Raw genomic sequence first — 26,879 nt, forward strand, 5'->3', positions numbered from 1 at the left:
CGCTGTAATATGGACGCTACAATCCTGCCCAATAATATATTTTTAGGTGAATATTAAAAAATGGAGGATAAGAAATATACAGATATATCAAAACTAGAGCAAGAAAAACTAAGCGGTTGCCCATAGCAACCTGTCAGATTTTAGCTGTCATTTCTTAGAAGCCCTTTGTAAATGAAAGCAGTGACCTGACTGGTTGCTATGGGCCACTGCTTCATTGTAGTGATTAGATAAATGTCCCCTCATGATATACATCTGCTGGTCACTATCCATTCCCAGTAAGATACTGGGACAGTAAGGGAAGTGCCCTCATCCAATATGGCGGCTATGCTTTGTCACCACTAGAGGCTGCTGTGTTCTTGCCGCGCATGCGCAGTAACCCCCGCATGGCACTTGTCAGGTTGTTTACATGGAAGGGTAGGCCGCAGCCGCGGGCTGTAGTTACCGCTCCGCCCTAGAGTTACTCCTCCTTCCCCGGGGAGTCTTGGCATGGGGAGCGGGTAAACCACAGCAGTCATGTACTCCCCGCAGCGCCGGGACTTTATGTCCGTCACCCTCATCCAGCCGGACAGCAGCGGCGGCTACAACAACAGCAAGGGCTGGAGGCGGAGGTCGTGCTGGCGGGTAAGAGGCCCGGGCTGGGAGGGGTTAATGACACCTGTTATTGGCTCAGAGGGAACGGCAAGGGTTAATGACGTCTGAGCCGTGCAAGCCCCGCCCCTATCATGTATTTTGGGGTGTCATTATTTGGGTCACTCTATGCCCCCAGGTTTTATTCTTCCATGTACTGGGCGCTGTATGTTCTAGGCACTGTCACCTTCTATCCTCGGTGCCCATGCTCCTCCCCTCTGGTGCGGTGCCCCCTAGTATTCTAAGGTTGCCCCGGAGTGACAGCGTGAATCGTCTGATAAACTCTGTGTGACGGCGCCTCTGCTCTGTGGTCCCCACAATGTGACTGTGCCGCTGCTCTCTGGTCCCCACAATGTGACTTTGCCGCTGCTCTCTGGTCCCCACAATGTGACTGTGCCGCTGCTCTGTGGTCCCCACAATGTGACTGTGCCGCTGCTCTGTGGTCCCCACAATGTGACTGTGCCGCTGCTCTGTGGTCCCTACACTGTGACGGCACCGCTGCTCTGTGGTCCCCACAATGTGACTGTGCCGCTGCTCTGTGGTCCCCACAATGTGACTGTGCCGCTGCTCTGTGGTCCCCACAATGTGACTGTGCCGCTGCTCTGTGGTCCCTACACTGTGACGGCGCCGCTGCTCTGTGGTCCCTACACTGTGACGGCACTGCTGCTCTTTTGTCCCTACACTGTGACGGTACCGCTGCTCTGTGGTTCCTACACTGTGACGGCACCGCTGCTCTGTGGTTCCTACACTGTGACGGCACCGCTGCTCTGTGGTCCCTACACTGCGACTGCCGCTGCTCTGTGGTCCCTACACTGCTGCTCTGTGGTCCCTAGACTGTGACGGCACCGCTGCTCTGTGGTCCCTAGACTGTGACGGCACCGCTGCTCTGTGGTCCCTAGACTGTGACGGCACCGCTGCTCTGTGGTCCCTAGACTGTGACGGCACCGCTGCTCTGTGGTCCCTAGACTCTGACGGCACCGCTGCTCTGTGGTCCCTACACTGTGATGGTCTCGTTGCTCTGTGGTCCCTACACTGTGACTGTGCCGCTGCTCTGTGGTCCCTACAGTGTGATTGTCTCGTTGCTCTGTGGTGGCTCTGGTTTGATGTTGGCGCTGCCCTGGGTTGACTGTAGCCATGTGCCACGGCACGGACAGCCTCGGAGTGTCATCCGCGAGCCGCCCGCAGCTCATTTCCCGTGCACACATTGATTTCACGGTCGTCTGTCTGGGCCCATAGAAATGAATGGGTCCGATATTCACCCGCAGATTTGTTTGTGTGCCTGAGGCCGTACAGCGCATCTTCTCTGTAGTTCCTCTGGTGTCACGATGACGCTGGTCTGCGGTACATACACTGTGATGGCGCCGCTGATCTGTGGTCCCTACAGTGTGGCAGTGGCGCTGCCTCGTGTTACTCTAGCGTGATGGCGCCGCTGATCTTTATTTTTGCAATGTCTTCTACGCCACACAAGAAACCTGGCAGCCGCCAACACTTCTATCTTATGCCACTATTTATACATTTCTCTCCCATTCGTTCCCAAGAACCCTCTAGTGTGGGGGCATCACAGAACGGCAGAGCCCAATAACCACCCCCACCCGGGCACACGACACATTACACTGTATATAGTGGGGGTTGTAATCCTCCCTGATACCTCGCACTGTCTCCTGGATATAGAGCTGTCACCAGTCTCCTGTGTCTTAATGGCGGCTGCGTGTCTACGGGGGGTATAGTGTTACCAGCTGGGAGGGAGTGACACTTCAAGTATATATACATATACACCCCCGATGCTGCACGAGAGCGGAGCTTCTACACTGTGGGGGATGGAGCAGGTCAGTATGTGCCATGCCGGTGCCCTGATATATGCCCGGACAGCCCCCCTTTTATAGGAGTTGTCTGTTTTGGCTACATTATGGGGCACCTGTTGAGATCCATCTCAGTCCACGGCATCCACGGGGTGATTGGTTGTAATATTCTTTGTGTTTAGGTGCAGGGGAGGGGGGGGGTGGTGGTTCCTATAGGTTACTATATGGGTGGTGTACCCTGGGCTCATTATGGATGTATTCTATATACCCCGTCCTGACACTCCTTGCCACGCTGGTGCCAGTACATAGAATATTGGTGAATTCCTCTTTTTTGGGGGAGGAGGCACGTCCGGACATGGTGCAGGTGGTCCCTGTTATATATGGTCATGGGCTGATATATAATATCCCTCAGTGACATCGTTTTGCCATAGGGCCCCATAATCTCCAGTTAGTGGTAGTGGCTGCCAGTCCCTGCCCGTCTCCTCCCGTGACCACGTTTCCGGTCTTGTCTTTTAGAAATGGAAGCAGCTGTCGAGGTTGCAGCGCAGCATCATCCTCTTCCTGTGCACCTTGCTGGCTGTCTCCGGGGTCGTGTCCTTCTCCAACTTGGGCGAGCACTGGAAAAGTAAGTGTCGTCTGCCGGGTCACTGTGATTAGATCTCCGAAACATGAGAGGGGCACATATAGTAAAAAAACATGCCGGAAATCCAAACGTTATATAGAAACTGGAGAACTACCTCATTTATATTCTTACTAATCTGTTAGTTATTATTGGAAACAGTCAGTAAGCATGTCATCTGATAAACTGAGCTATAATGCAGGGGGTACTTAGTTTTTCCTGCATCAGACGATTGTACAGTTCCTTGTGTAAAGATGACACTTCCCAGAATGCAAAGCAAAAGAGCAAGCGGACACTGGACAAGCAGGGAATACTGGGAGATTTCCGCTTTGAAGCTGCAGGATTGTGAGTGCAGCTCTGGAGTATAATACATGATGTAACTCAGGATCAGTACAGGAGAAGTAATGTAATGTATGTACACAGTGACTCCACCAGCAGAATAGTGAGTGCAGCTCTGGAGTATAATACAGGATCAGTACAGGATAAGTAATGTAATGTATGTACACAGTGACTCTACCAGCAGAATAGTGAGTGCAGCTCTGGAGTATAATACATGATGTAACTCAGGATCAGTACAGGATAAGTAATGTAATGTATGTATACAGTGACTCCACCAGCAGAATAGTGAGTGCAGCTCTGGAGTATAATACAGGATGTAACTCAGGATCAGTACAGGATAAGTAATATAATGTATGTATACAGTGACTCCACCAGCAGAATAGTGAGTGCAGCTCTGGAGTATAATACAGGATGTAACTCAGGATCAGTAATGTAATGTATTTACATAGTGACTCCACCAGCAGAATAGTGAGTGCAGCTCTGGAGTATAATACAGGATGTAACTCAGGATCAGTACAGGATAAGTAATGTAATGTATGTATACAGTGACTCCACCAGCAGAATACTGAGTGCAGCTCTGGAGTATAATACAGGATATAACTCCGGATCAGTACAGGATAAGTAATGTAATGTATGTACACAGTGACTCCACCAGCAGAATAGTGAGTGCAGCTCTGGAGTATAATACAGGATGTAACACAGGATCAGTACAGGATAAGTAATGTATGTACACAGTGACTCCACCAGCAGAATAGTGAGTGCAGCTCTGGAGTATAATACAGGATATAACTCAGGATCAGTACAGGATAAGTAATGTAATGTATGTACACAGTGACTCCACCAGCAGAATAGTGAGTGCAGCTCTGGAGTATAATACAGGATGTAACTCAGGATCAGTACAGGATAAGTAATATAATGTATGTATACAGTGACTCCACCAGCAGAATAGTGAGTGCAGCTCTGGAGTATAATACAGGATGTAACTCAGGATCAGTACAGGATAAGTAATATAATGTATGTATACAGTGACTCCACCAGCAGAATAGTGAGTGCAGCTCTGGAGTATAATACAGGATGTAACTCAGGATCAGTACAGGATACGTAATATAATGTATGTATACAGTGACTCCACCAGCAGAATAGTGAGTGCAGCTCTGGAGTATAATACAGGATGTAACTCAGGATCAGTAATGTAATGTATTTACATAGTGACTCCACCAGCAGAATAGTGAGTGCAGCTCTGGAGTATAATACAGGATGTAACTCAGGATCAGTACAGGATAAGTAATGTAATATATGTACACAGTGACTCCACCAGCAGAATAGTGAGTGCAGCTCTGGAGTATAATACAGGATATAACTCAGGATCAGTACAGGATAAGTAATGTATGTACACAGTGACTCCACTAGCAGAATAGTGAGTGCAGCTCTGGAGTATAATACAGGATGTAACTCAGGATCAGTACAGGCTAAGTAATGTAATGTATATACAGAGTGACTCCACCAGCAGAATAGTGAGTGCAGCTCTGGAGTATAATACAGGATATAACTCAGGATCAGTACAGGATAAGTAATGTAATGTGTGTACACAGTGATTCCACCAGCAGAATAGTGAGTGCAGCTCTGGAGTATAATACAGGATGTAACTCAGGATCAGTACAGGATAAGTAATGTAATGTATGTACACAGTGACTCCACCAGCAGAATAGTGAGTGCAGCTCTGGAGTATAATACAGGATGTAACTCAGGATCAGTAATGTAATGTATTTACATAGTGACTCCACCAGCAGAATAGTGAGTGCAGCTCTGGAGTATAATACAGGATGTAACTCAGGGTCAGTACAGGATAAGTAATATAATGTATGTACACAGTGACACCGCCAGCAGAATAGTGAGCACAGCTCTGGAGTATAATACAGGATATAACTCTGGATCAGTACAGGATAAGTAATGTCATGTATGTACACAGTGACCCCACCAGCAGAATAGTGAGTGCAGCTCTGGAGTATAATACAGGATGTAACTCAGAATCAGTACAGGATAAGTAATATAATGTATGTACACAGTGACTCCACCAGCAGAGTAGTGAGTGCAGCTCTGGAGTATAATACAGTATATAACTCAGGATCAGTACAGGATAAGTAATGTAATGTATGTACACAGTGACTACACCAGCAGAATAGTGAGCGCAGCTCTGGAGTATAATACAGGATGTAACTCAGGATCAGTACAGGATCAGTAATGTAATGTATGTGCACAGTGACTCCACCAGCAGAATAGTGAGTGCAGCTCTGGAGTATAATACAGGATGTAACTCAGGATCAATACAGGATAAGTAATGTAATGTATGTACACAATGACTCCACCAGCAGAATAGTGAGCGCAGCTCTGGAGTATAATACAGGATGTAACTCAGGATCAGTACAGGATAAGTAATGTAATGTATGTACACAGTGACTCCACCAGCAGAATAGTGAGTGCAGCTCTGGAGTATAATACAGGATATAACTCAGGATCAGTACAGGATAAGTCATGTAATGTATGTACACAGTGACTCCACCAGCAGAATAGTGAGCGCAGCTCTGGGGTATAATACAGGATATAACTCAGGATAAGTGATGTATGTACCCAGTGACTCTGCTGTATGTAGATAATTCTATATTACAATGATGGTCGGAGCTGCGGTGGGTGGAGGCCCGGAGCTGCAGATGAGATATGCAGTTAGACCGGTTGGGCAGTGAATGGAAGCTGCACAGATTGGAGCTATCACTTCTGTATTTGTTACACTTTCTCATGCAGGTTCAGCCTCTGTAGGACCAATAATGGGGGCTGCAGATTGGGGGGTTCGGGGTGGGATTCTTCACTCACCACTGTCTTTGTGCTGTATTTAGATCTTACGAGTCAGATAGAAGGGAGTAATGAGGGCCGGGACTTGCCAGGTTATAATCCTGCACAGCCAGCGGTCTTACCAGCCCCTAATCAAGCAGAAGACCTAGATGTCAATCTACCAAAGCCGCCACCACTGCCCCAGCAGCAGGTACAGTGGGTCTTATGTGGGTAAGCGTGGGGGATGGGTCTTTTTTTTATTGTAGGTGGGTTTCATTTTGATTTCTTTTGTAGAAGCCCAGGAGACCAAATAAGCGCGGACCACCGAACCTACACCCAGCACCGACCAAGAACCAAAAGCTGGAAGATAACGAGCAGCGGCCGGACGAGGCGGAGAACAACCAGCCGGTCATCAGGTAGCTGTGCGATCACTCCGCAGTAGGGTTCGTAGTCATTGCCGTAACCATATCCACCAGTGGGAAAACCGTTCCCAGTTATCTTCAAGTGTATGGCCCTTTAAGTGATGCGCCTATCCCCCTCAGTATGTACTGTCCCTTTAAGAGAATCGACCGGGCCTATGTAATGAAAACGCAATCATTTTGTTACTTCTTCATATACTTTGTGTTTCATTTCCTCAGTAAAAGTTTCAAGATCTCTGCTTGCAGTCAGTGAATATAAAACCTATCCTGATCTTCTTCTACTCACGTTTCTGCTTTTGTTACAATGTAACGGTGTAGACAATCCTCTAAGAACTAAACACAGCGGCGGCACTAATATCTACAAGCCCATCAGATGTAAATACTAAATGTTCCCATTCACTGACAGCAAGCCGAGATCTCTGAAATGATAGAGAGGATTACTATTTCATAAGTTCCCACATCTCTACAGTCTCTTGTCTGTGTTTGCAGCTGGAGAGGCGCAGTGATCGAACCCGTCCAGACGTCGGCGCCATCTCCAAACAAAGCCCAGGAGCCCACGAGACCCCCGACTCCGGATGCCCCTGAGCAAAAGGAACCAGGTACTCGGCTTTGATGCTCTCATGTGGAGGGAGATTTATCAAAACGGGCGCAAAGTATAAGCGGTGCAGTTGTCCATAGCAACCAATCAGGTTGAAAACTAGAGCTAGAATCTGATTGGTTGGGATGGGCAACTGCGCCAGTTTCGATCAATTGTTCACAAAACCTAAAGGGGCGTCCTTGTTCTATGTAAATAAAGCTTAATCGCTGTATACATAAAAAAAAAACTTCTGCAACTTATTAATTTACTTTGTATATCAATTCTTCACCGTTTTCAAGATCTCTGATGCTGTCAGTGAATGGGTTCTTACATTTCCAGGTACAGGGCTCCTTACAGTGCAGTAGATTTGTCTTGTAACGAGCCCTGCACCTATCAGACTGGTTTTCAGCCACTCCATGTAATCTCTGAATGTTCCCATTCACTGACCGCAAGCAGAGATTTTGAAAATAGTGAGGTATTGATGCACAGAGCATATTAGAAGGTGGCAGATCTTTTCGTTCTACACTGATTAACCCTTTGCACGCTTTTGCTGCAGTTTTTAGATGCAGTCGCGCTGAGCCGACATAATGATCTGTTCTATTCCGCCAGTTCCGATCAGCGAGCGCCAGGAGGCCGTCATCGAGGCGTTCCGTCATGCGTGGAAGGGTTACAAGGAGTTCGCCTGGGGTCACGATGAGTTGAAACCAATTTCTAAATCCTACGGTGAATGGTTTGGACTCGGCCTCACGCTCATTGACGCTCTGGACACCATGTGGATCCTTGGCCTGAAAGAAGGTGAATATTTCCTCAGAACGGAGAGGCGGTGGAGCTGGTAAACGTGCCCAAGCCCCTGATTGTAGATCTCTGTGCCTTGAAGGCGCCGCTGATCTCCACGTCGTTGTCGGACCTTCTAATTAAAGGGTGTTGTGTTGGAGTGTTGATGTGATGCTGAGTGCTGTGGGGTCTCTTTTTGTGATACCCCACCCAGTCGCTGTGTCCAAAATTAAAGGAGCTTGTGGTTTTCTTTACCATGTCAAGATCTCTGCTTGCTGTCAGTGATTAGGACCGTTTGTTTTTTTGTTCCACCCAGAGGCTGAAAACCATCACTAATACTTCACAGCTTAAATTTTATCCAGTCTAGACAAACTTATGTGAGCTAGAAAACATGAATTCCACACTGATACATTTTACCTGCACTGATACATTGTAGCAACCTATCAAGACAGGAAAGAGGTTTGTGCTGCTGTTGCTCACAAAAGATTGTCTAGACTGGGTATAATTGTATCAAACCCTCAGCTGTGAGAAGTTTCAGGCTATCAGGATATTAACTTTCTCATTTACTGACAGCAAGCAGAGACCTTGAAATGCAATATATTTTAGAAAGTTGCAGGGATTTTATTATATGAAACCCCTTTTAAAAAAAAAAAAAAAACATCAACCATGTTAAAGTAGCTTGTCTATTACAGGATGGGGTCTCTGCTCCCGGACCCCCACTGATGTTATCTTCTAACATGTCGCTGTCCCTTTAAATTGATATTTAATGTATTTTTCTTCCTCCGATTTTTTTATTTTAGAATTTCAGGAGGCCAGAGAATGGGTGGCCACCAAGCTGACGTTTGCTAAAAATGTCGATGTCAACCTGTTTGAGACCACCATCCGGGTACTGGGGGGACTGCTGAGCACCTACCACCTGACCCAGGACCCGTTGTTCCTTGAGAAGGCGGTACGTTCCGCTCCGTTACATACCCACCTGGGTTTTCTATGAACCCCCCCCCCTGCCAGCGAGTGAAACTTAATAACATTTAATACAAGGAGTCCTGAGGTGCGGAGTTTCCCAAGCATAATAGGGAATTTGGGGGGTGGGGTAATGTCTATAGCCGGGATCTGCAACCTGTGACCCTCCAGCTGTTGTAAAACTACAACTCCCAGCATGCCCTGACATCCCTGGTCTATAGCAACTAGAACCAATGTAATTGCCATCCCTACAATTAGCTTAGTATTGAGAACTGGTCTGTCGCCACCTGGTGGTTCTCAGAGGGATTGTCACAGAATAAATCGGGGCTTCCCAACCATTCCGCAAACACATCCCGGTCACAAGATTAATCTCTCTGCCGAATTACATCATGGTCCCCGATCATAGGGGGTGGAGGAAGTGATCTTAATGTGTAATAGGTAGATCTATCGCCATCTGGTGGTACTCGGAGGAATTGCTACCAGCCTCATACAGACCTGAATAGGAGAATGCGTCGTGGTTCACACCTCAATAAGATCTCAAGCCATAGAAATACATTTTACATTGAACGCCAGAGTGCTATGTCTGTAAATGAATCCTCCAAGCCCTGTCCTCCTAAATCTCTGCTCTCTCCTCTGTGTCCCCAGAAAGACATTGGCACGCGCCTGCTCCCAGCCTTCAACACCCCGTCCAAAGTGCCTTACTCAGATGTCAACATTGGAAAGGGCACTGCCCATCCTCCACGCTGGACGTCTGACAGCACAGTGGCAGAAGTCACCAGCATCCAGTTGGAGTTTCGGGAGCTGTCTAGGTTGACTGGGGATGAACAGTTTACAGTAATTGGCACCGTTTTACTTTTCTTTTTTTTTTTTGGTAGGTGTCCCATCTAAATCTAGATAGATTTTTATTTATTTTTCTTCCAGAAAGTGGTGGATCAGGTCACCCAACATGTCCACACCCTCTCTGGGAAGCGTGACGGCCTGGTGCCCATGTTCATCAATACCAACAGCGGACAGTTCACCCATCTCGGAGTCTTCACCCTGGGCGCCAGAGCCGACAGCTACTACGAGTATTTACTTAAGCAGTGGATTCAAAGCGGCAAAAAAGAGGCCTCGTAAGTTTATACACAAATCACCATCTCAGTGGTGGGGGGGGGGGGTCCTGCTTCCTATGGGAGGGGGTTTCCATCCTATTGTGCTCTGACTATTCCAGTCCATTGCAGCTTTAATACCCCCCTGTAATGTTCTCAGCACCTTTACTACAACCCTTGCATTGAACGCTTTGTATCTGCCTGCAGGTTCTTGGAAGATTACATCCAGGCCATTGAAGGCGTCAAGAATAATCTTTTACGGAAGTCTGAGCCAAACAGACTGACGTTCGTTGGGGAACTTTCTCATGGCCACTTCAGCCCCAAAATGGTGAGGACTATTTTTTTTTTCTGTTCAAAAATATTTTTTTTATTATTTTTTTTTTAAAGAAATTTTTTCATTTTTTTTTATATTTGACTGTAGTTCCACAGATCTACCACATGGTGGTGCTGTTACACACAACTTTAGTCCATACATGATTGGCATCTGTTGTTCTTGTCACATTGTAGCGGCGATCACCCAGTGACTACAAAGCAGGGTTGCCAACCTCCATTTCAGAAATTTCTGGACAACTGAACTAAAAATCACGGACAGACCAAAGTTTTTACAGACAAATTACAAAATAATTTCCGGTGCAGTGTGCAGGGCGCTAGGAATGACTCCCCAATCACAGCTCCGCTTGTAGCTTCCCCGCTAACTCATGTGGTGATTTCTCTGATTAGTCGTTCACTTTCCCTTTTTGTTCTCCATCCGACCCAGACCACGGTGACCACTTATTCCAGCCACGACTCGTATCTGCAGAATGTGACACACAGACATGCTGGTTTCTCACTTTTACAGCCTCCTCCCCACCTATACCCCGTCCTCCCCACTAATACCCCACCCTCCATACCTATACACCATCCTCCCCACCTACACCCCATCCTCCATACCTATACCCCGTCCTCCCCACTAATACCCCACCCTCCATACCTATACACCATCCTCCCCACCTACACCCCATCCTCCATACCTACACCCCGTCCTCCATACCTACACCCCCTACACCCCGTCCTCCCCACCTACACTCCGTCCTCCCCACCTACACCCCGTCCTCCCCACCTACACCCCGTCCTCCCCACCTACACCCCGTCCTCCCCACCTACACCCCGTCCTCCCCACCTACACCCCGTCCTCCCCACCTACACCCCGTCCTCCCCACCTACACCCCGTCCTCCCCACCTACACCCCGTCCTCCCCACCTACACCCCGTCCTCCCCACCTATACCCCGTCCTCCCCACCTACACCCCGTCCTCCCCACCTACACCCCGTCCTCCCCACCTACACCCCGTCCTCCCCACCTACACCCCGTCCTCCCCACCTACACCCCGTCCTCCCCACCTATACCCCGTCCTCCCCACCTACACCCCGTCCTCCCCACCTACACCCCGTCCTCCCCACCTACACCCCGTCCTCCATACCCCGTCCTCCCCACCTATTCCCCGTCAGCCCCACCTACACCCCGTCCGCCCCACCTACACTCCGTCCGCCCCACCTATACCCCATTCTCCCCACCTATACCCCGTCCTCTAAACTATCTCGTAATCCACAGTGCCCCAGATGGTAATAATAATCCCTCACTGCTCGACACAATAAAAGTGCCCCATCAGTACCCGTGCCCCCTGTAGGTAACACCACACACAGCCCCCCTTGTAGATAGCGCCACACAGCCCCCCTTGTAGATAGCGCCACACAGCCCCCCTTGTAGATAGCCACACACAGCCCCCCTTGTAGATAGTGCAACACAGCTCTCCCTTGTAGACAGCGCCACACAGCCCCCCTTGTAAATAGCGCCACACACAGCGCCCCTTGTAAAGAGCGCCACACAGCCCCCCTTGTATATAGCGCAAGACACAGCCCCCCCTTGTAAAGAGCGCCACACAGCCCCCTTGTATATAGCGCAACACAGCTCTCCCTTGTAGACAGCGCCACACAGCCCCCCTTGTAAAGAGTGCCACACAGCCCCCCTTGTAAATAGCGCCACACAGCCCCCCTTGAAAATAGCACCACTGCCCCCCTTGAAAATAGCACCACTGCCCCCCTTGAAAATAGCGCCACTGCCCCCCTTGAAAAAAACACCACACTGCAAAAAGAGCGGAGAGCGTAAGTGGTAGCCTACCGCTCTGCCTGATATGATTTACTGTTAGGTGGAGCCGAGGATGTCCGAACATGCAGCGGCGGCGTTCCACTTCTGACTGGGGTCGGTGATGGCCCAGAAGTGGACAAGTCCAGTCACCTGACCTGAGTCACCTGACCTCATGTCGCTGACGTGAGGTCAGGTGACAGGTCAGATGACTGGCTTGGTCCACTCCCGGCACAGACCTCCCTTGCCTGCGGCCGGCCTGCATAATTTCAGATTCTGCAGAAGTCAAGCGGAATCTGAAAATCTTCCTATTTTTGCGGACTGTCTGCAAATTTACGGACGGTTGGCAACCCTGCTACAAGGCGGCCACAATCCAGCGGCAGTCACATGACCTACATAGTTAACTCGCTGGTCTGCCATCTTTCGAGAGATCCCAGTGTACAGAGAGATCAGAGGGGACTACAAAAATGAGTGACACAGAAAATTATCCTTTAATAATGTTCACGTGCGATTAGTACACAAATATGTTACTGCTTATAGTCCATATAATGGAGGGGTGTTCCCTAAGGAGCGCCTAAATTAAAGGGGTTCTCTACTTTCGACAACCCCTTCCCCTATTCTCTACTTCTCTATTACATCTGATGATACAAAATCTTAGGTGGTGGTTGCAGCGATCACCTGATCCCCGGAGAGTCCTCCAGATCCTAGAGACCATCATGGTTTCAAATAGCCAGTGACCGAGGGTAGTGCTGAGGTCTGACAACTCTATTCCCGTCATTTCTTGTTGTCAGGGAACAGTTTATATTGGAACCAGGGCGAGGAGGAAATTATCACCAATTGCAGAGGTGAAGTAGTCACATATATAAGAGTCTTGACAAATAGAACCCGAGGCTTTAGGGTGGAATTCTCCTTTAAGGACTGTGCGGCTCCTCCCCCTCCAGGCAGTAGTTGTCACCATTGTACATAGGGGGTCTTACTTTCTGCTTTCAGGATCATCTGGTCTGCTTCCTGCCAGGGACGTTGGCTTTAGGGGCCCATAACGGGGTCACCAGTGATCACATGGATATGGCCGTGGCCCTCATGGAGACCTGTTATCAGATGTACAAGCAGATGGAGACCGGTCTGAGTCCGGAGATCTCTCACTTCTTCCTACAGGCTGCAAAGGAGAGTAAGGACATCGACGTCAAGGTGAGTGGTGTCACACCTCCCTCCTAGGATCCCCCTCTATATGACGTTCTTAAAGGGCCCCCGGATTTGACATCTTATGGTCTTGTTTCCCCGGCAGCCTGCGGACAGACACAACCTCCTGCGGCCTGAGACCGTAGAAAGCCTCTTCTATCTATATCGGTTCACCGGCGACACAAAGTATCAGGACTGGGGCTGGGAGATCCTCCAGAACTTCAACAAATACACCAGGGTATTGTATTCACACTTTCTGGGGTCTTCGATGGCCGGCCGGGTGCGCTGGATATCATAAATGGGCCGGTCCATAGTCCTTTCCACACCCACGTGGGTAACCAATGCTTTACCATGTTGTAGCATTGCAGGGAATTCTGGGTAATGGTCTGCGTAGCTAAAGAGGTAAAGAATATTATTATAAGCTATTTCCCGTTTTCAGGAGCTCCGCTTGCTGATGATGAATAGGAATATTCTCGTTTGCATCCCGTACGTCCTGACTTAATTTTTCTCACAGCTGAGTGTTTGTGACAATGGACGATCCTCTGTGAAGCAGTCTGGATTTTACCTGCACTGATACATTGTAACGGGAGATTTGTGCTGCGGGTGGATTTTCTTCATTGACCACCTCTTTAGTCTTGTCAGTAATATACTTCATGTCTCACCAGGTCCAATCTGGCGGCTACACATCTATCAACAACGTACAGAGCGCCACCAACCCGCAGCCGCGGGACAAGATGGAGAGCTTCTTCCTGGGGGAGACCCTAAAATACCTATTTCTGCTTTTTTCTGACGATGTTGATCTGCTGAACCTGGACAAGTTTGTCTTCAACACGGAGGCGCACCCGCTCCCGGTCTGGACCTCCTAGCGTGACGATAACATGACGCCATGGCCATCTCAACACGTGCTCCCTGGCGGCCATTGAAGGTCTACGTCCACTATGCTGAATACAGAGGGGGCCTCCTAAACCGCTCTGAGCGCCACTTTTTTTGTTTTTTCTTTTTCTACCTGAGGCCTGTAGGTTCTTGGGTCTCCTCGCAGGACTCGGCGTCTGCTGTAAAGTGTAGAAGCTGCCAAAACCCAACTCAGGACTAGGAGCCTGGACCTTCCGATAGTTGTCCTCGTGGCGGCGACCGCCAGGGGAGCATCAGGTGAAGAAGGCAATGTCTGATGTCTGTTCCCTCTTTTTTTTTTTTTGTTCTACGTTTTCCTGTCAGTCGTTATTTTTAGGTCCTACGTTTTTTTTTTTTATACCACTAGTCCCTTCGAACGGCCGTAGGGTTAAAAGGAATCTGTAAAAAAAAAAAAAAGATAATAATTTTGCAGTTTCCTTATTGACCACTGAGCCCTCACGATTGGCTAAAACTTCCTGTTACTTTTCAGCTTTTGCTGAAAAAATTCTGTCTTCCTGCAGCTACCACTAGGGGGAGATTACTATTATTGAGTTGAATGGGAGCTGTACATTACCCATATGTGGGAGCTCCCTCTAGTGGTGATTTCAGGATGGCACTTTTATAATGTATCTCTATGGCTGTGTGAAGGGAATTTGATCTCTGACCCGTTTTATATTAAATTAGCACAGAATTCTCGACCTATTTTAAAAAAAAAAAAAAGTTTTGATGGGTAGAACTTTAAATATTTGTTTTATAACTCAGGAATGAAGACGTTTAAGCTGAGCCTTTGGCAAAAAAAAAACTGAGAATTAACCAGGTCCGGATTTTTTTCAGGCCAGGAAGCCGTCCCGCTTGTATTTTTGGGGAACACTGTGACTAAATCCCATTATAACTGTGACCGATCTGCTTCATGTGTAAATACTGAGGCCTCCACCTGAGATCTCGACTTCTGCCGCAGCGACCAAAACATGGCAGCGGAAAGGGAGAGAGCTAAGGGGGTCACTTTTATTTTTATGCCTAGAACTGGATGGGGATACGGACTTCTGTCTTAAAGGGACAGTACACCTATATTCCGCTCTCGTGTGCAGGATACTGACCTCTTTGGACAACGTCTTTCCATGTCTCCTATTAGAGGGGTGGGTGTAATTGGAAGCCCCTCTATTAGCCTCAGCCCCTAAATACAGCTTCTTTATGATTTGGTGGGGGTTAATATAAATAGGTTGTATATCAGGGGAACTCTGCAAGATTAGGGATGAACTTACTCGTACACTGAGCCACAATTTTGGACTGTGAATAGGTCATTTTTGGTAAGAACCCCGACATTCACTTGATGCTGGGATGCGTCCGGTGTTACAATGTATCAAGTGAGTGTAACCCTGACCCTACATTGCCGCTTTCTCAGCCACCCATAGCCAATGCATTGGAATGTAATGCGGCTGTAGATAATTGGGGGTGTTCGGGTGGGGGGGTGTCACTGCCGTCAATCTCTGAGGTGCCTCTAACACTGTGCTGGGTGATTTCTTCCTAGAAGGCCGGCTATGGGATTGGCCAACGATTGGCTCATTATAGGGCATGGTGGGCAATGTGATTGGAAGGTGACCTGCAACTAAGCCCGCCCTGCCATGAGATCAGCCAATCGGTTCATATTGTATTTTATAGGCGGCTGAACCGCTCCTCTCTAGTCCTCATTAACCAAAGTGGCCGTTACCGGAAAAGTGCAATTCAGGATATAACGTTAGCGGGGTCCGTTCACTGCGTCCAGGTTGTATCATAGGCGATGCCGCACCGTGCCGTTGGTAATATATGAGGGGGGGAGAACGAGTGATGACGTTGCTTTATCTGTGTTCTATATTATACATGAAGGGTAATATAATATATTCATCTTTATTATATATATAGAGTTTATTTGATATGAGTGGGGGTTGCATATTTGGGTGATTATTGTATATATGTGCATATGTATATATTAACCTCCTCGTTTACAGGAATCGCACCTACTTACAGGGCCAATTCTGAATGATTGCTATAATAATAAAATATACTGCTCCCCCTGCTGGTGAAAACATGGAAGTGTCACATTTAAGTCCAGTCCTTTAAGTATGTACCAAGTGCTTTAGGCATGACTCCTCTTAAAGGGGTTGTACCAAGATTAAATGTTATCCTCTAACAACAGGATAGGTGACAACATGCTGATCGGTGGGGGTCCGACCTCTGGGACCCCCACCGATCACAAGTACACAGGTCTCGTTCCTCCGAATGAATGGCGCAGTAGGTCGTGCATGCGGACTGCCGCTCCATTCACTGTCTATGGGACTGCTGAGTACAGCGCTCGGCTATCTCCGGCAGTGCCATAGAGAATGAGTGAAGCAGGGCGACTGCACAACCTGCTGCTCCATTCATATGGAGGAACGGGACCCCCCGTTGTCGTGTTCAGCGAGGGTCCCTGCAGTCGTCCCCCCACCATTCAGCATGTTATCACCTATCCTGTGGTTAAGGGGTAACATTTAATATTGAGTTAACCCTTTTAATTGCATGGTAAAATATGGAGTTTATCTAAACACTACATCCCCTACAATGCATTACAGCTGTAGACACTGACCGTGCAGGGAGATATGATTTAGGAGCAAACAGGAACTGCTCTGGATGTGATTGGAGTATAAGATGTGACAACAACAGCTGTACAAAGCTATAGGGATAGTGATCTACCATTTAAGGTGAGAGTCACACCACTTTTTTTTTTTTTCTTTTATAAATAAAGATGTCGCCGATCTCCAGCAGCTCATCCTCCCCTACCTTAGTGTTGTGACATGATATAAATGCTCCTGTTTCAGGTTTCAGCAGGACAGGACATATATATATAGTTAGGTGGGATATAAGCAGAGGGCTGATTCCATTGCTCACCAGTGACACCGGTGGTGGGTGACCAGTACTGCAGGCTGGCATTGGATTTACTGTAGTGTGCCCGATTTCTCTGCAGGGTTAATACGGGGGAGGAATTCCTAAAATGAGGGAGTTGCTATTTATGCAGTTGCCTTATACAATACTGTAGGTTCACCAATGGTAACTGAGAACTATATTCCGAATGATCAGGATCATTCCAGTTATACAAAAGCCAAATTCACCTGACGGTTTATTACGAAGAACGTGTACGAGTGTCCTAGGACCAAGGTCACCTCGCAAAGCGCAATTTTATTTTGTTGAAACTGTAAAATCTTAATTTACAGGTTTTCCGAGTTTTGTTTTTTTTTTGCAATAAAACCTTTCTGCATCTTCTACGATGACCTTATGTAACGTTTACCTTGCTGGCTCCAGTAAAGATTACAATGAGTTAATCTGTCATGTGGTTATTGGTATTATTGCGCTGTATTTAATATGTTTTCCTGGCTGCCTGCAACCACCACTAGAGGGAGCTCACTGCATACTGTGTTTATTATTGAGCTCAATGTATAATCTGTATTCAGTGAGCTCCCTCTACTGGTGGCTGCAGGTAGACAGATTTTTATCATGTAACTCTATGGCTATGCAGAGGATTTGGAGCTCTCTACGTCCACTGCAACTTGTTATTCAACTGTTTCTGGGAAAGCTGGGTGACAACCGATAAGGTTGCCATTAAAACTCTAGCACGGATTGCTACACAGCTTTCCAAGAGTCCTGAATGATAAGTCCGCCCAGTTATGCAGTGGTAACTCAATACACCCCCTCCCTAAATAAAATTTTAAAAAAATATTCTCCTTCCACTAATGTCAGCCATGACTACCCAAAGGGGTTGTCTCCCAGCTTTCCACAAACCCTGACTGGCAATATAAATCTGCATTGCTATGTACATTACATCCTCCCCCTTCCTTTTTGCACTGCCAGTGTATGTGTCAGTCTTTACTGTATTTCTAGCATTCTATTCATGAATCAGGGTGATCGGAAAGTGCCGCAGTGTTCGGACTTAGATAATGCTGCAACTATGGGGCCACCTGGAACATCTCACCATGAAAAGGCCGCGTGAGAAGGAATTAGATACGCGTTACGTTCGCTGCCATTTAGATATATTGCACCTGTATTATTAGTGTTGAGCTTTTACATTCCTTTGGTTTCTAAGGTGTACAAGCCCGGGCTTGCCCTAATTCTACCTGACCTGGCTCAACCAATCGGGCAAGGAGCCCCGGGGTCACTGGTGTTATTGTTGCAGGGACAATATATGGGATAGCCAGGCGCTGGGGAGATGGAGTGACGACGCGGAGTCAACAATGTGAAAGACTTCTGAGGAACCTGCCAAGTCACAGCAGCTACCTGGAGAATATCCTTCCAAGACAAGCCAGCTGGAGGACAGCTATGTAACAGGGTAGCTGATACAATCTAGCCAATATGCAGAACGGATCCGTCAACATCACCTTCACATCCGACAAGTACCCCGAGAAACTGCTGGAGAGGATACAACAATTCCGTTCTCAGCGGGACCTGTGCGATGTGTCGCTGGAAGCCGATGGAGCCATTTTCCCGGCTCATAAGTTAATATTGGCCTCGGCCAGCTCTTACTGTAAACTGCTGTTTGCAGATCCCAAAGTCGGTAACGCAGTGAGACTGAAGAATGTCGGCGCCAAAGGTCTTCAGAACGTCCTGGACTTCATCTACTCCAATAAGCTTCACCTATCTTGGGCCAACGTTGAAGACACTTTGAAGGCGGCGGAGGTCCTGCTCCTCCGGGAAGCGGTGAAACTCTGCTTTCGGTTTTTAGAAGACGGGTTGAACCAAGACACTTGCCTGCACGTCCTGGAGATCGCCAAGAGGCACGGCCCGGAGGACCTGAAGGAGAAGGCCAGCGGGTACGTCGGCCATCATTATCAACATTTCCCCGGTCATTCTGGAGACCTGAATCTAGTAAATAAAGAGACGCTGTGCGCAATTCTGGACAGGGGAGACGTCCCCGGCTGCAGCGAGCTGGATCTGTTCCGGATGGCGGTGTCTTGGTTGCAGCATGACCGCGCAAGGTTGAAGGAAGCTGGAGATGTCCTCAAGAGGATCCGCTTCCCGTTGATTTCTCCAGAAGACCTCCAGGGATACGTGAAGGAGACGCCCGTCATGAAACTGGACTCCGGCTGTTTTCGGTATCTGCAGGAGGCTTTGAAGTACCACTCACAGGTGTACGCTCAGCCCACGCTGCACAGTCAAGGCACCACCGTAAGGTCCAGTTCGGATAAGCTCCTGGTTCTGGGTGGGAGGACGACGGATAACCGGGTCCTGGGCAGTATTTGGGTGCAAAAGGAAGATGGCAGCTCGTGGTCGGAGCTAGGAGAGATGTGCGCCCCGGTTTACAATCACTGTGTGGCGGTCATTAATGATTTCCTGTACGTCATCGGAGGGCAAAGCACTTTCGATCCATCAGGCAAACATCCGTCGAATGAGGTAACAACATCTTTATCTGGCTTTATGGAGCAACCCTGACATTGAGTATACTAGAACTTTTCACTGACTACCTGCCATGTATAATGTAAAGTTCTGCAACTTTCTAATATACCCTGCGCTTCAATTCCTCACTGTTTTCACAAGCTCTGCTTGCTGTTGCAAATGGAAACACATTACAGACACGCTTCTCACAGCTGTGGTTTTGCTGCAATTTTACCTGCACTAAAACTTTGTAGCAAACTATATGGACAGGAGAGAAATTAGTCCTGGGGTGTATGGCTCACAGAGGATTGTCCTGCATTGTAGGAAACTTAAAAAAAAAAAACTTGCAAGCATCTGGAAATAAAACATGATCAGCATGGGTTGTCTACTTTCACTGGCAGCAAGCAGAGTTCTTGAAAAAAGTGGTTATGAAATGCAAAGTATATGAGAAAGCTGCAGAACTTTTCAGAACAGCAATGACAAAGCTTCATGGACATAAAACTGGGCAAACCCTTTCATTATTAGTAACCAATCAGATATTGCTGATAGTCCTGGGTTATTCTATGTTCTATGTCGCCATCTCATGGCAAGGAGTTATCACTGCAGGTGCACTAGCTCTTCATAATTGTACACAGGGCCTAATTATGATGCCATGAATAGGGGAGGGGCTTTGACAACCTTTTATGGTTGTCACAATAATTACTCGTTAAATCCTGATGTGTAATTTAGGGATAAAATCATACCCCCCCCCCTCTGGCATATGTTTGGTGCCCATATGGTACGTGCAGCCCTGCCTATAAGTAAAAGTCTTTGCTATTCATCATTCAATCTAATCCCTGCAGGTTTTCCGGTTTGACCCGCGCTCCGACTCATGGCTGCAAGTTTCCGGCATGTTAGAGAGAAGGACGCGCTTCCACACTGAAGTGATCGGTGAGCGTATAATCGCTGTCGGCGGAGGGTCCCTGTTAGGTCATCTCACCCAGAGTGCGGAAGAGTATTACCCTGCTGAAAACAAGTGGGAATATACCGCTCCCTTCCCCATCCCGGTAGCAGATCACGCCGGCACGGCCCATAAAGGCATCATGTACATTTCTGGTAAATACGACACTAAATGCAAACTTTTCTATAGTTATGAGGACTAGCTTCACCTTCCTAAAATACTCTGTGCTGCTTCAAAACTTTGCTTTTCAGTCTGCGACCTACCACTGTAACACGAAACCTTGTCATCCATAATCTCATCACATCCTCAGTCATGTCACCCCCCCACCCCCACCACCACCACCACCACCACAAGATCAGCACACCATCTCCTGAAATACTCTGTATTGCTGGGGAACTCATTGTTAAACGACTAATATGGCACTTGCTTAAATTCCACATCATAACACTGTCCCAGTCACATATAGCCCTCTGGGCATGTTGCAACCCCCATAGGATCTGCAAACACATCTGCTGAAATACTTTGTGCTGCTGGAGACCCTGCTCCTTCCACAATTAGTCTGTAACCTGCTTCTTTCTGCCATTCCCCTCCTCACATCATGACACCGTCCCTTTCACATGAACCCCTGTCCCCACTAATGTCCCCACATGAGTGGACAGGACACCCTCTTCCCCCAGGATCATCACACTCTTCTCCTGAAATACTCTGTGCTCTCCCATCGTCAGGTGCTAGATTTGAACTTTTGTTTACTATCGGCAGGGGGCTATTCCACTAGTAAAACTCTTAATGAAGTACACAGCTATTTGCCAAGACTAAAGCGCTGGGTGGTAAACCGCGCCATGACGTTTGCCCGGTGTGATCACGGAATGGCAGCAATCGGAGATAAAATCTTCTGCGTTGGTGGACGCACAATGAACGCAGTGAGTAACAAAAAAAAAATTGGAATTTTGGGATTTGTTTTTTGTTTTTTTTCTCTCCAAAAATTCTGATAATCTGAAATGTCCAAAAATCCGGCGCAGACTGGATGGAGAAAGTGAGCAATTATTTTTCATCAGGGCTCCACATCGCCTCCTTGCTTCAATAAGTGGTACTGCAACTATATTCCACTTCTGTTTTTATAGGCCAAGGAATGGATCCACGTCAATGAGACTGAGTATTACTGTCCAGCCACCGACCAGTGGAGCGCCCTCAAGCTGTCCCCCTTCGACTGCTGTCAGTTCAGTATAAACACCCGCCACTCCAAGCTTTTCATTACCGGAGGGGGCTCTTTAAGACGCATGAATAAAGAAGACGGTGTCTTCATATATGACCCCGAATCCAAAGCCTGGAAAAAGACGGGGTCCCTGCCGCAACCACTGGTGGACCACGCTTCATGCACCATTAAATTGCCTCATGGGATGATAGAGGAGCAGGAGAAAGAGGAAAGTACGTCCACTCCCAACAAGAAAAGATCCACGCTGAACCTGTTTATCACGGCGAAACACGATAACGAACTGTAACCGGCGCGCTCCAGTCCATTACCCACCCCCATGGCAGTTCAGAACGCATTTTTAGGCTTTGCCAAAATTAAATGTGTGCCCCCCCCCCCCCCCATCATCTATGAAATGGTATCCAGTTTGGACAGTCCCTTTTTCATGTATAAAATCCATCAACGACAAGTCGTTCTGAGGGGGTGTGACACGAAAGGCTGATCCCATCGACTGATCGCTACATGCGCCCATAGAAAATCAATGGCTGTAGCTTGCTGCCCTGGAAAATAGACAGGGTTCCTTATCAGACCCCCTCCATTACCTCAAAATACACTAAAAGGGCAAGACTTGGATCACAGAGGGACCAGGGCCCGTCAAATCCGATAATATTAAAATATCAGTGGGGGGGGGGGGGGCACCACAAATCCCACTTTTATGATGTGTCTGATAGAAGTTAATCACTGGAGTACCCCTTTAAGATAAAGTTATCAGAGGGTGGAGGGGGCTTCTGCTATCTTTATGTATTTCTGTGTTTTTATCTCCTATATCTTCCTGTATAATAAACCTGATCAATATATCTCCGCTACCAGAGGGTGTATTAACGTGGGCAGGTTTTGTGGTGTTTTCTGGCAGGATTATCGCAAAATCGCAGCAAAAAAAGTCATTACAGATCATGGCAAAAATTAAACTTTTTTTAAACCATACCGTTTTTGTGAACCAGTCCGTTTTGCCCGCAATATTGCGAAAATTGTGGCAAAAAAAAGTCACGTATAAACAAAGGGACGTTAACTACAGGGGTGGCCATTGGTGCTGTTACTGAATGTCACCCATCTAGAAGCTGGAGTATACACACATGCGGGCCACCGCCCTGTTCAGGCCTCAAACAGCCTGGTTCAAAATGGAATGTGAGGAACTCAAGCAGCACAGAGTACTTCAGGAGATGAATGGTGACAAGTGGGTGGTCACAGACTGATAGTGGAAGGTGTGGGGTCCTTAATAGCACAAAGTATTAAAGGATATTTTTTTTCTGACATGTCAGCCATGAACGCTGGGTGGAAGTATAACATAATTTCTCAACACACGACCTGGTCGGGTATCATCAGACCTGCACCTCAACCTGAGGCAATGGCTTGAATTTTACACACAGGCCTTGAGCCTTATGAGTTAGGTTGCCCATAGCAACCAATCAGATTGCAGCTTTCATATTCTAACCTGCCCTGAGAAAATGAGAGCTGGAATCTGATTCGTTGCTGTGGGCAGCTCCTCCACTTCCTGTTAGCACCAGGCCCTGGGAGCCACAGTGAGCCTCAGTTTAATGGGGGTTTCAACTTGACTGAACCCCGACACGATGTGCTGCAAACGGGGTAACCGAACGTTCCTGACCCAATACAAGTGCCTATATCTCTGAGCAAATTGAAGCCGATGAGGGCTATGAAAGCTTATTGATAATGCTGTGGGAATGGCGGCCATACTGGTTGTGACTTTGCTTTCCAAATATCCCGAGCAACATTTTTCTTCGTTATATAGTAATGCACCTCCTGAATTGGGCAGATTTGTCATTCAGGACTACAGGGAAGCAGGGTGACAACATGGCTGCCAGTGCTGTTATAATAGTGATGTTACCCAGCTTTCCTAGAGTCCTGACAATTCTGTCTAGTTATGTAGTGATCTTTCCCCCGCCTGGTATTGCTGCATAACGAGGTGGATTTGTTTTTCAGGAAAGCTGTGTTTACAAGTTATTAATTACGTACAATATCCGCTGTATTTCTGAGAAGCCGCCAAATGTAAAGTGATCGTCGTGACGAGTTGTCAGGTTGGTGTCACTTTAACAGATATTTATTAAATGCCTGAGACACAAAATGTAACTCAACCGAAGCAGCTGCACGCGGTGTAGTCATAAGTAATCGTCTGCCTCCGATACAGAGCGCTAACGGGAAATAAACACTATGGAATCTACTGTATCTAATCCTATCATGTGTGATACTGTCTGCTTAGCTGTGTATCTAATCCTATCATGTGTGATACTGTCTGCTGAGCCGCTGTATCTAATCCTATCATTTGTGATACTGTCTGCTGAGCTGTTTATCTAATTCTATCATGTGTGATACTGTCTGCTGAGCTGTGTATCTAATCCTATCATGTGTGATACTGTCTGCTGAGCCATGTATCTAATCCTATCATGTGTGATACTGTCTGCTGAGCTGTGTATCTAATCCTATCATGTGTGATACTGTCTGATGAGCTGTGTATCTAATCCTATCCTGTGTGATACTATCTGCTGAGCTGTGTATCTAATCTTATCATGTGTGATACTGTCTGCTGAGCTGTGTATCTAATCCTATCATGTGTGATACTGACTGCTGAGCTGTGTATCTAATCCTATCGTGTGATACTGTCTGCTGAGCCGCTGTATCTAATCCTATCCTGTGTGAGACTGCTGACTTGTGTATCTAATCCTATCATGTGATACTGTCTGCTGAGCTGTGTATCTAATCCTATCATGTGATACTGTCTGCTGAGCTGTGTATCTAATCCTATCATGTGCGATATTGTCTGCTAAACCAGTGTATCAAAGACAATCATAGTCAGAGTATCTAAGCCTATCATGTAACACTGCTGCTGAGCCAGTGTATCTAAGCCTATCATGTTTGATCCTGTTTGCGAAGTCGGTGTATCTAATCTTATCATGTGTGATACTCTCTGCTGAGCCCGTGTATCTAGTCATATCATGTTTGATACACCCACAGGGAACCATGCAGCACTACATTCCCTATCATCCTCTGCTGTGCCAGGACCAATACAGTAATAATTAGTTACAGATCAGTATAATAAAACGGGTAACATTTATTGGGTTACATTGCTGTTGTAGCTTGGGTACGTGGTATCTCATCATGATAGATCTTGGTTGGCACAATGGCATCACCCGCCTCTCTGCTCATTGTCGCCATCTTTATCTGGGGGGGTTACTTCTTTACGTTAAATCCAGGGTGGTTGCTCAGCGCCATCAGAAGGCGCCACAGGAGACCTTTCCCTGGGGGTTGTCCAGGCTTCTGACTATGCCTGGTGGATCTACCGGTGGCTTCCATCTTCATGGGTGTCCTATTACCGTTTGTCTTGATCCCCACCACACCGACCTGCTCTGTACCGGTCCCGTCAGTGTACTGAGCGTTTAACCCGATAATGGACGTTTCCATTGACACATTTGTTTTTACGGTTTTCCTTATTTCCAGTTCCTTTGATCCGGTTGTGTCAACATAGAGACAGAAAAGTGCGAGGAGCGCGGTGACCAAAGAAAACGTCATAACTCAAGACTCAGGGCAGTGATATGATTTGATGAAATACAATCAAAGTTTCCAAAATGTCCTCTGGTGATGTCATAGAATGTTGTGATGTCACAGATGGAATCTGCAGCCTCCTGGTGTGTCACTGTGGTCACTGGCAGTTTTCCTAGATCTAGTTCTTAATATATCAATGTATATCAAAGCTTTGTTTTCTGATACAGAGCTCCAAATCCACTGCATTGCCACAGTTACATGATAAAATGCTGTCTGTCTGCAGCCACCACTAGAGGGAGCTCACAGTCTACTGTTTATACATTGTTCTGTATACAATATGCAGTAAGCTCCCCCTAGTGGTGGCTGCAGAATGGTAAAAGTAGTAAAAAAAAAAGTGGAGATTTGCTCTTCGGTGTAGAAGGTTTATGAGTCTTGCTGTTCGGGCAGCCACTTGTGAAGGTTCCCGATCGATGCGTTGTATTAGTGCCGTCATTTATCCGCCCTGACTGTCCTCTCTTTACAATGAACAACCTTTAATCTGTTTTTGAAGCCATTTATTGAGCTGTGTACGGAGGCGCAGAGACACGATAACCTTTAGGGAAGATTACTTTTATTGACTTTTACATTCTCACATTAGGCAGAAAAGCGGAAGACAACGCTTGTTTATTCAGTCATCTGTGACTCATTACCTCAGGGTTTAATCATTACATTGCTACATTATGGATAGCAGAGATTCCTACAGGATAGTATTATAGTAGTTATATTCTTGTATATAGGGGCAGTATTATAGTAGTTATATTCTTGTATATAGGGGCAGTATTATAGTAGTTATATTCTTGTATATAGGGGCAGTATTATAGTAGTTATATTCTTGTATATAGGGGGCAGTATTATAGTAATTATATTCTTGTATATAGGAGCAGTATTATAGTAGTTATATTCTTGTATATAGGGGCAGTATTATAGTAGTTATATTCTTGTATATAGGGGGCAGTATTATAGTAGTTATATTCTTGTATATAGGGGCAGTATTATAGTAGTTATATTCTTGTATATAGGAGCAGTATTATAGTAGTTATATTCTTGTATATAGGAGCAGTATTATAGTAGTTATATTCTTGTATATAAGGGGCAGTATTATAGCAGTTATATTCTTGTATATAGGGGCAGTATTATAGTAGTTATATTCTTGTATATAAGGGGCAGTATTATAGCAGTTATATTCTTGTATATAGGAGGCAGTATTATAGTAGCTATATTCTTGTATATAGGAGGCAGTAATATAGTAGTTATATTCTTGTATGTAGGAGCAGTATTATAGTAGTTATATTCTTGTATATAGGAGCAGTATTATAGTAGTTATATTCTTGTATATAGGAGCAGTATTATAGTAGTTATATTCTTGTATATAGGGAGCAGTATAATAGTAGTTATATTCTTGTATATATGGGGTAGTATTATAGTAGTTATATTCTTGTATATAGGGGCAGTATTATAGTAGTTATATTCTTGTATATAGGGGCAGTATTATAGTAGTTATATTCTTGTATATAGGGGCAGTATTATAGTAGTTATATTCTTGTATATAGGAGCAGTATTA

At 46.6% G+C, this 26,879-nt stretch overlaps 3 protein-coding genes across 4 annotated transcripts in view; all 3 read left to right on the forward strand.

Annotated features, from left to right (window-relative positions):
- The first annotated feature begins 382 nt into the window (after nucleotides 1-382).
- MAN1B1 (mannosidase alpha class 1B member 1) lies at nucleotides 383-17,556 on the forward strand. The gene is made up of 13 exons (XM_075834761.1): nucleotides 383-621; nucleotides 2,943-3,051; nucleotides 6,276-6,421; nucleotides 6,505-6,626; nucleotides 7,119-7,228; nucleotides 7,816-8,001; nucleotides 8,781-8,929; nucleotides 9,586-9,774; nucleotides 9,862-10,052; nucleotides 10,236-10,356; nucleotides 13,140-13,337; nucleotides 13,435-13,566; nucleotides 13,994-17,556. Exons 1-13 carry the CDS (start codon nucleotides 514-516, stop codon nucleotides 14,192-14,194), a joined length of 1,962 nt encoding a protein of 653 aa, XP_075690876.1. The 5' UTR covers nucleotides 383-513; the 3' UTR covers nucleotides 14,195-17,556.
- A 796-nt stretch (nucleotides 17,557-18,352) lies between these two features.
- Nucleotides 18,353-22,414, forward strand: LOC142658561 (kelch-like protein 9). Its single transcript, XM_075834126.1, has 4 exons — nucleotides 18,353-19,613; nucleotides 20,438-20,690; nucleotides 21,295-21,455; nucleotides 21,657-22,414. Exons 1-4 carry the CDS (start codon nucleotides 18,576-18,578, stop codon nucleotides 22,032-22,034), a joined length of 1,830 nt encoding a protein of 609 aa, XP_075690241.1. The 5' UTR covers nucleotides 18,353-18,575; the 3' UTR covers nucleotides 22,035-22,414.
- Nucleotides 22,415-23,267: 853 nt separating this feature from the next.
- Nucleotides 23,268-26,879, forward strand: part of LOC142658562 (dual specificity testis-specific protein kinase 2-like) — a 77,193-nt gene continuing 73,581 nt past the window's right edge. Inside the window, exons 1-2 of one of the 2 annotated variants that reach the window (XM_075834130.1) lie at nucleotides 23,283-23,368; nucleotides 23,723-23,817. Coding sequence is in view for 1 of the 2 variants with exons in the window: in XM_075834127.1 (XP_075690242.1) it covers nucleotides 23,353-23,368 (16 nt within the window). In the remaining variant the exon portion in view is untranslated. Of the gene's footprint in view, nucleotides 23,369-23,722; nucleotides 23,818-26,879 lie in introns of both variants that reach the window. The other variant, XM_075834127.1, reaches the window with a different exon arrangement.

Source organism: Rhinoderma darwinii, chromosome 8 (assembly GCF_050947455.1).
Source record: "Rhinoderma darwinii isolate aRhiDar2 chromosome 8, aRhiDar2.hap1, whole genome shotgun sequence".
Lineage (NCBI taxonomy): Eukaryota > Metazoa > Chordata > Amphibia > Anura > Rhinodermatidae > Rhinoderma > Rhinoderma darwinii.

Excerpts from the sequence above, each read along its gene's own strand:
- MAN1B1 (XM_075834761.1), top strand. The coding sequence starts at position 514 with ATGTACTCCCCGCAGCGCCGGGACTTTATGTCCGTCACCCTCATCCAG. Across the intron at positions 3,052-6,275 it reads CTTGGGCGAGCACTGGAAAA|ATCTTACGAGTCAGATAGAA; the intron begins GTAAGTGTCGTC and ends TGCTGTATTTAG. Across the intron at positions 9,775-9,861 it reads CTGGGGATGAACAGTTTACA|AAAGTGGTGGATCAGGTCAC; the intron begins GTAATTGGCACC and ends TTTTTCTTCCAG.
- LOC142658561 (XM_075834126.1), top strand. The coding sequence starts at position 18,576 with ATGCAGAACGGATCCGTCAACATCACCTTCACATCCGACAAGTACCCC. Across the intron at positions 20,691-21,294 it reads AGGCATCATGTACATTTCTG|GGGGCTATTCCACTAGTAAA; the intron begins GTAAATACGACA and ends TACTATCGGCAG. Across the intron at positions 21,456-21,656 it reads GTGGACGCACAATGAACGCA|GCCAAGGAATGGATCCACGT; the intron begins GTGAGTAACAAA and ends CTGTTTTTATAG.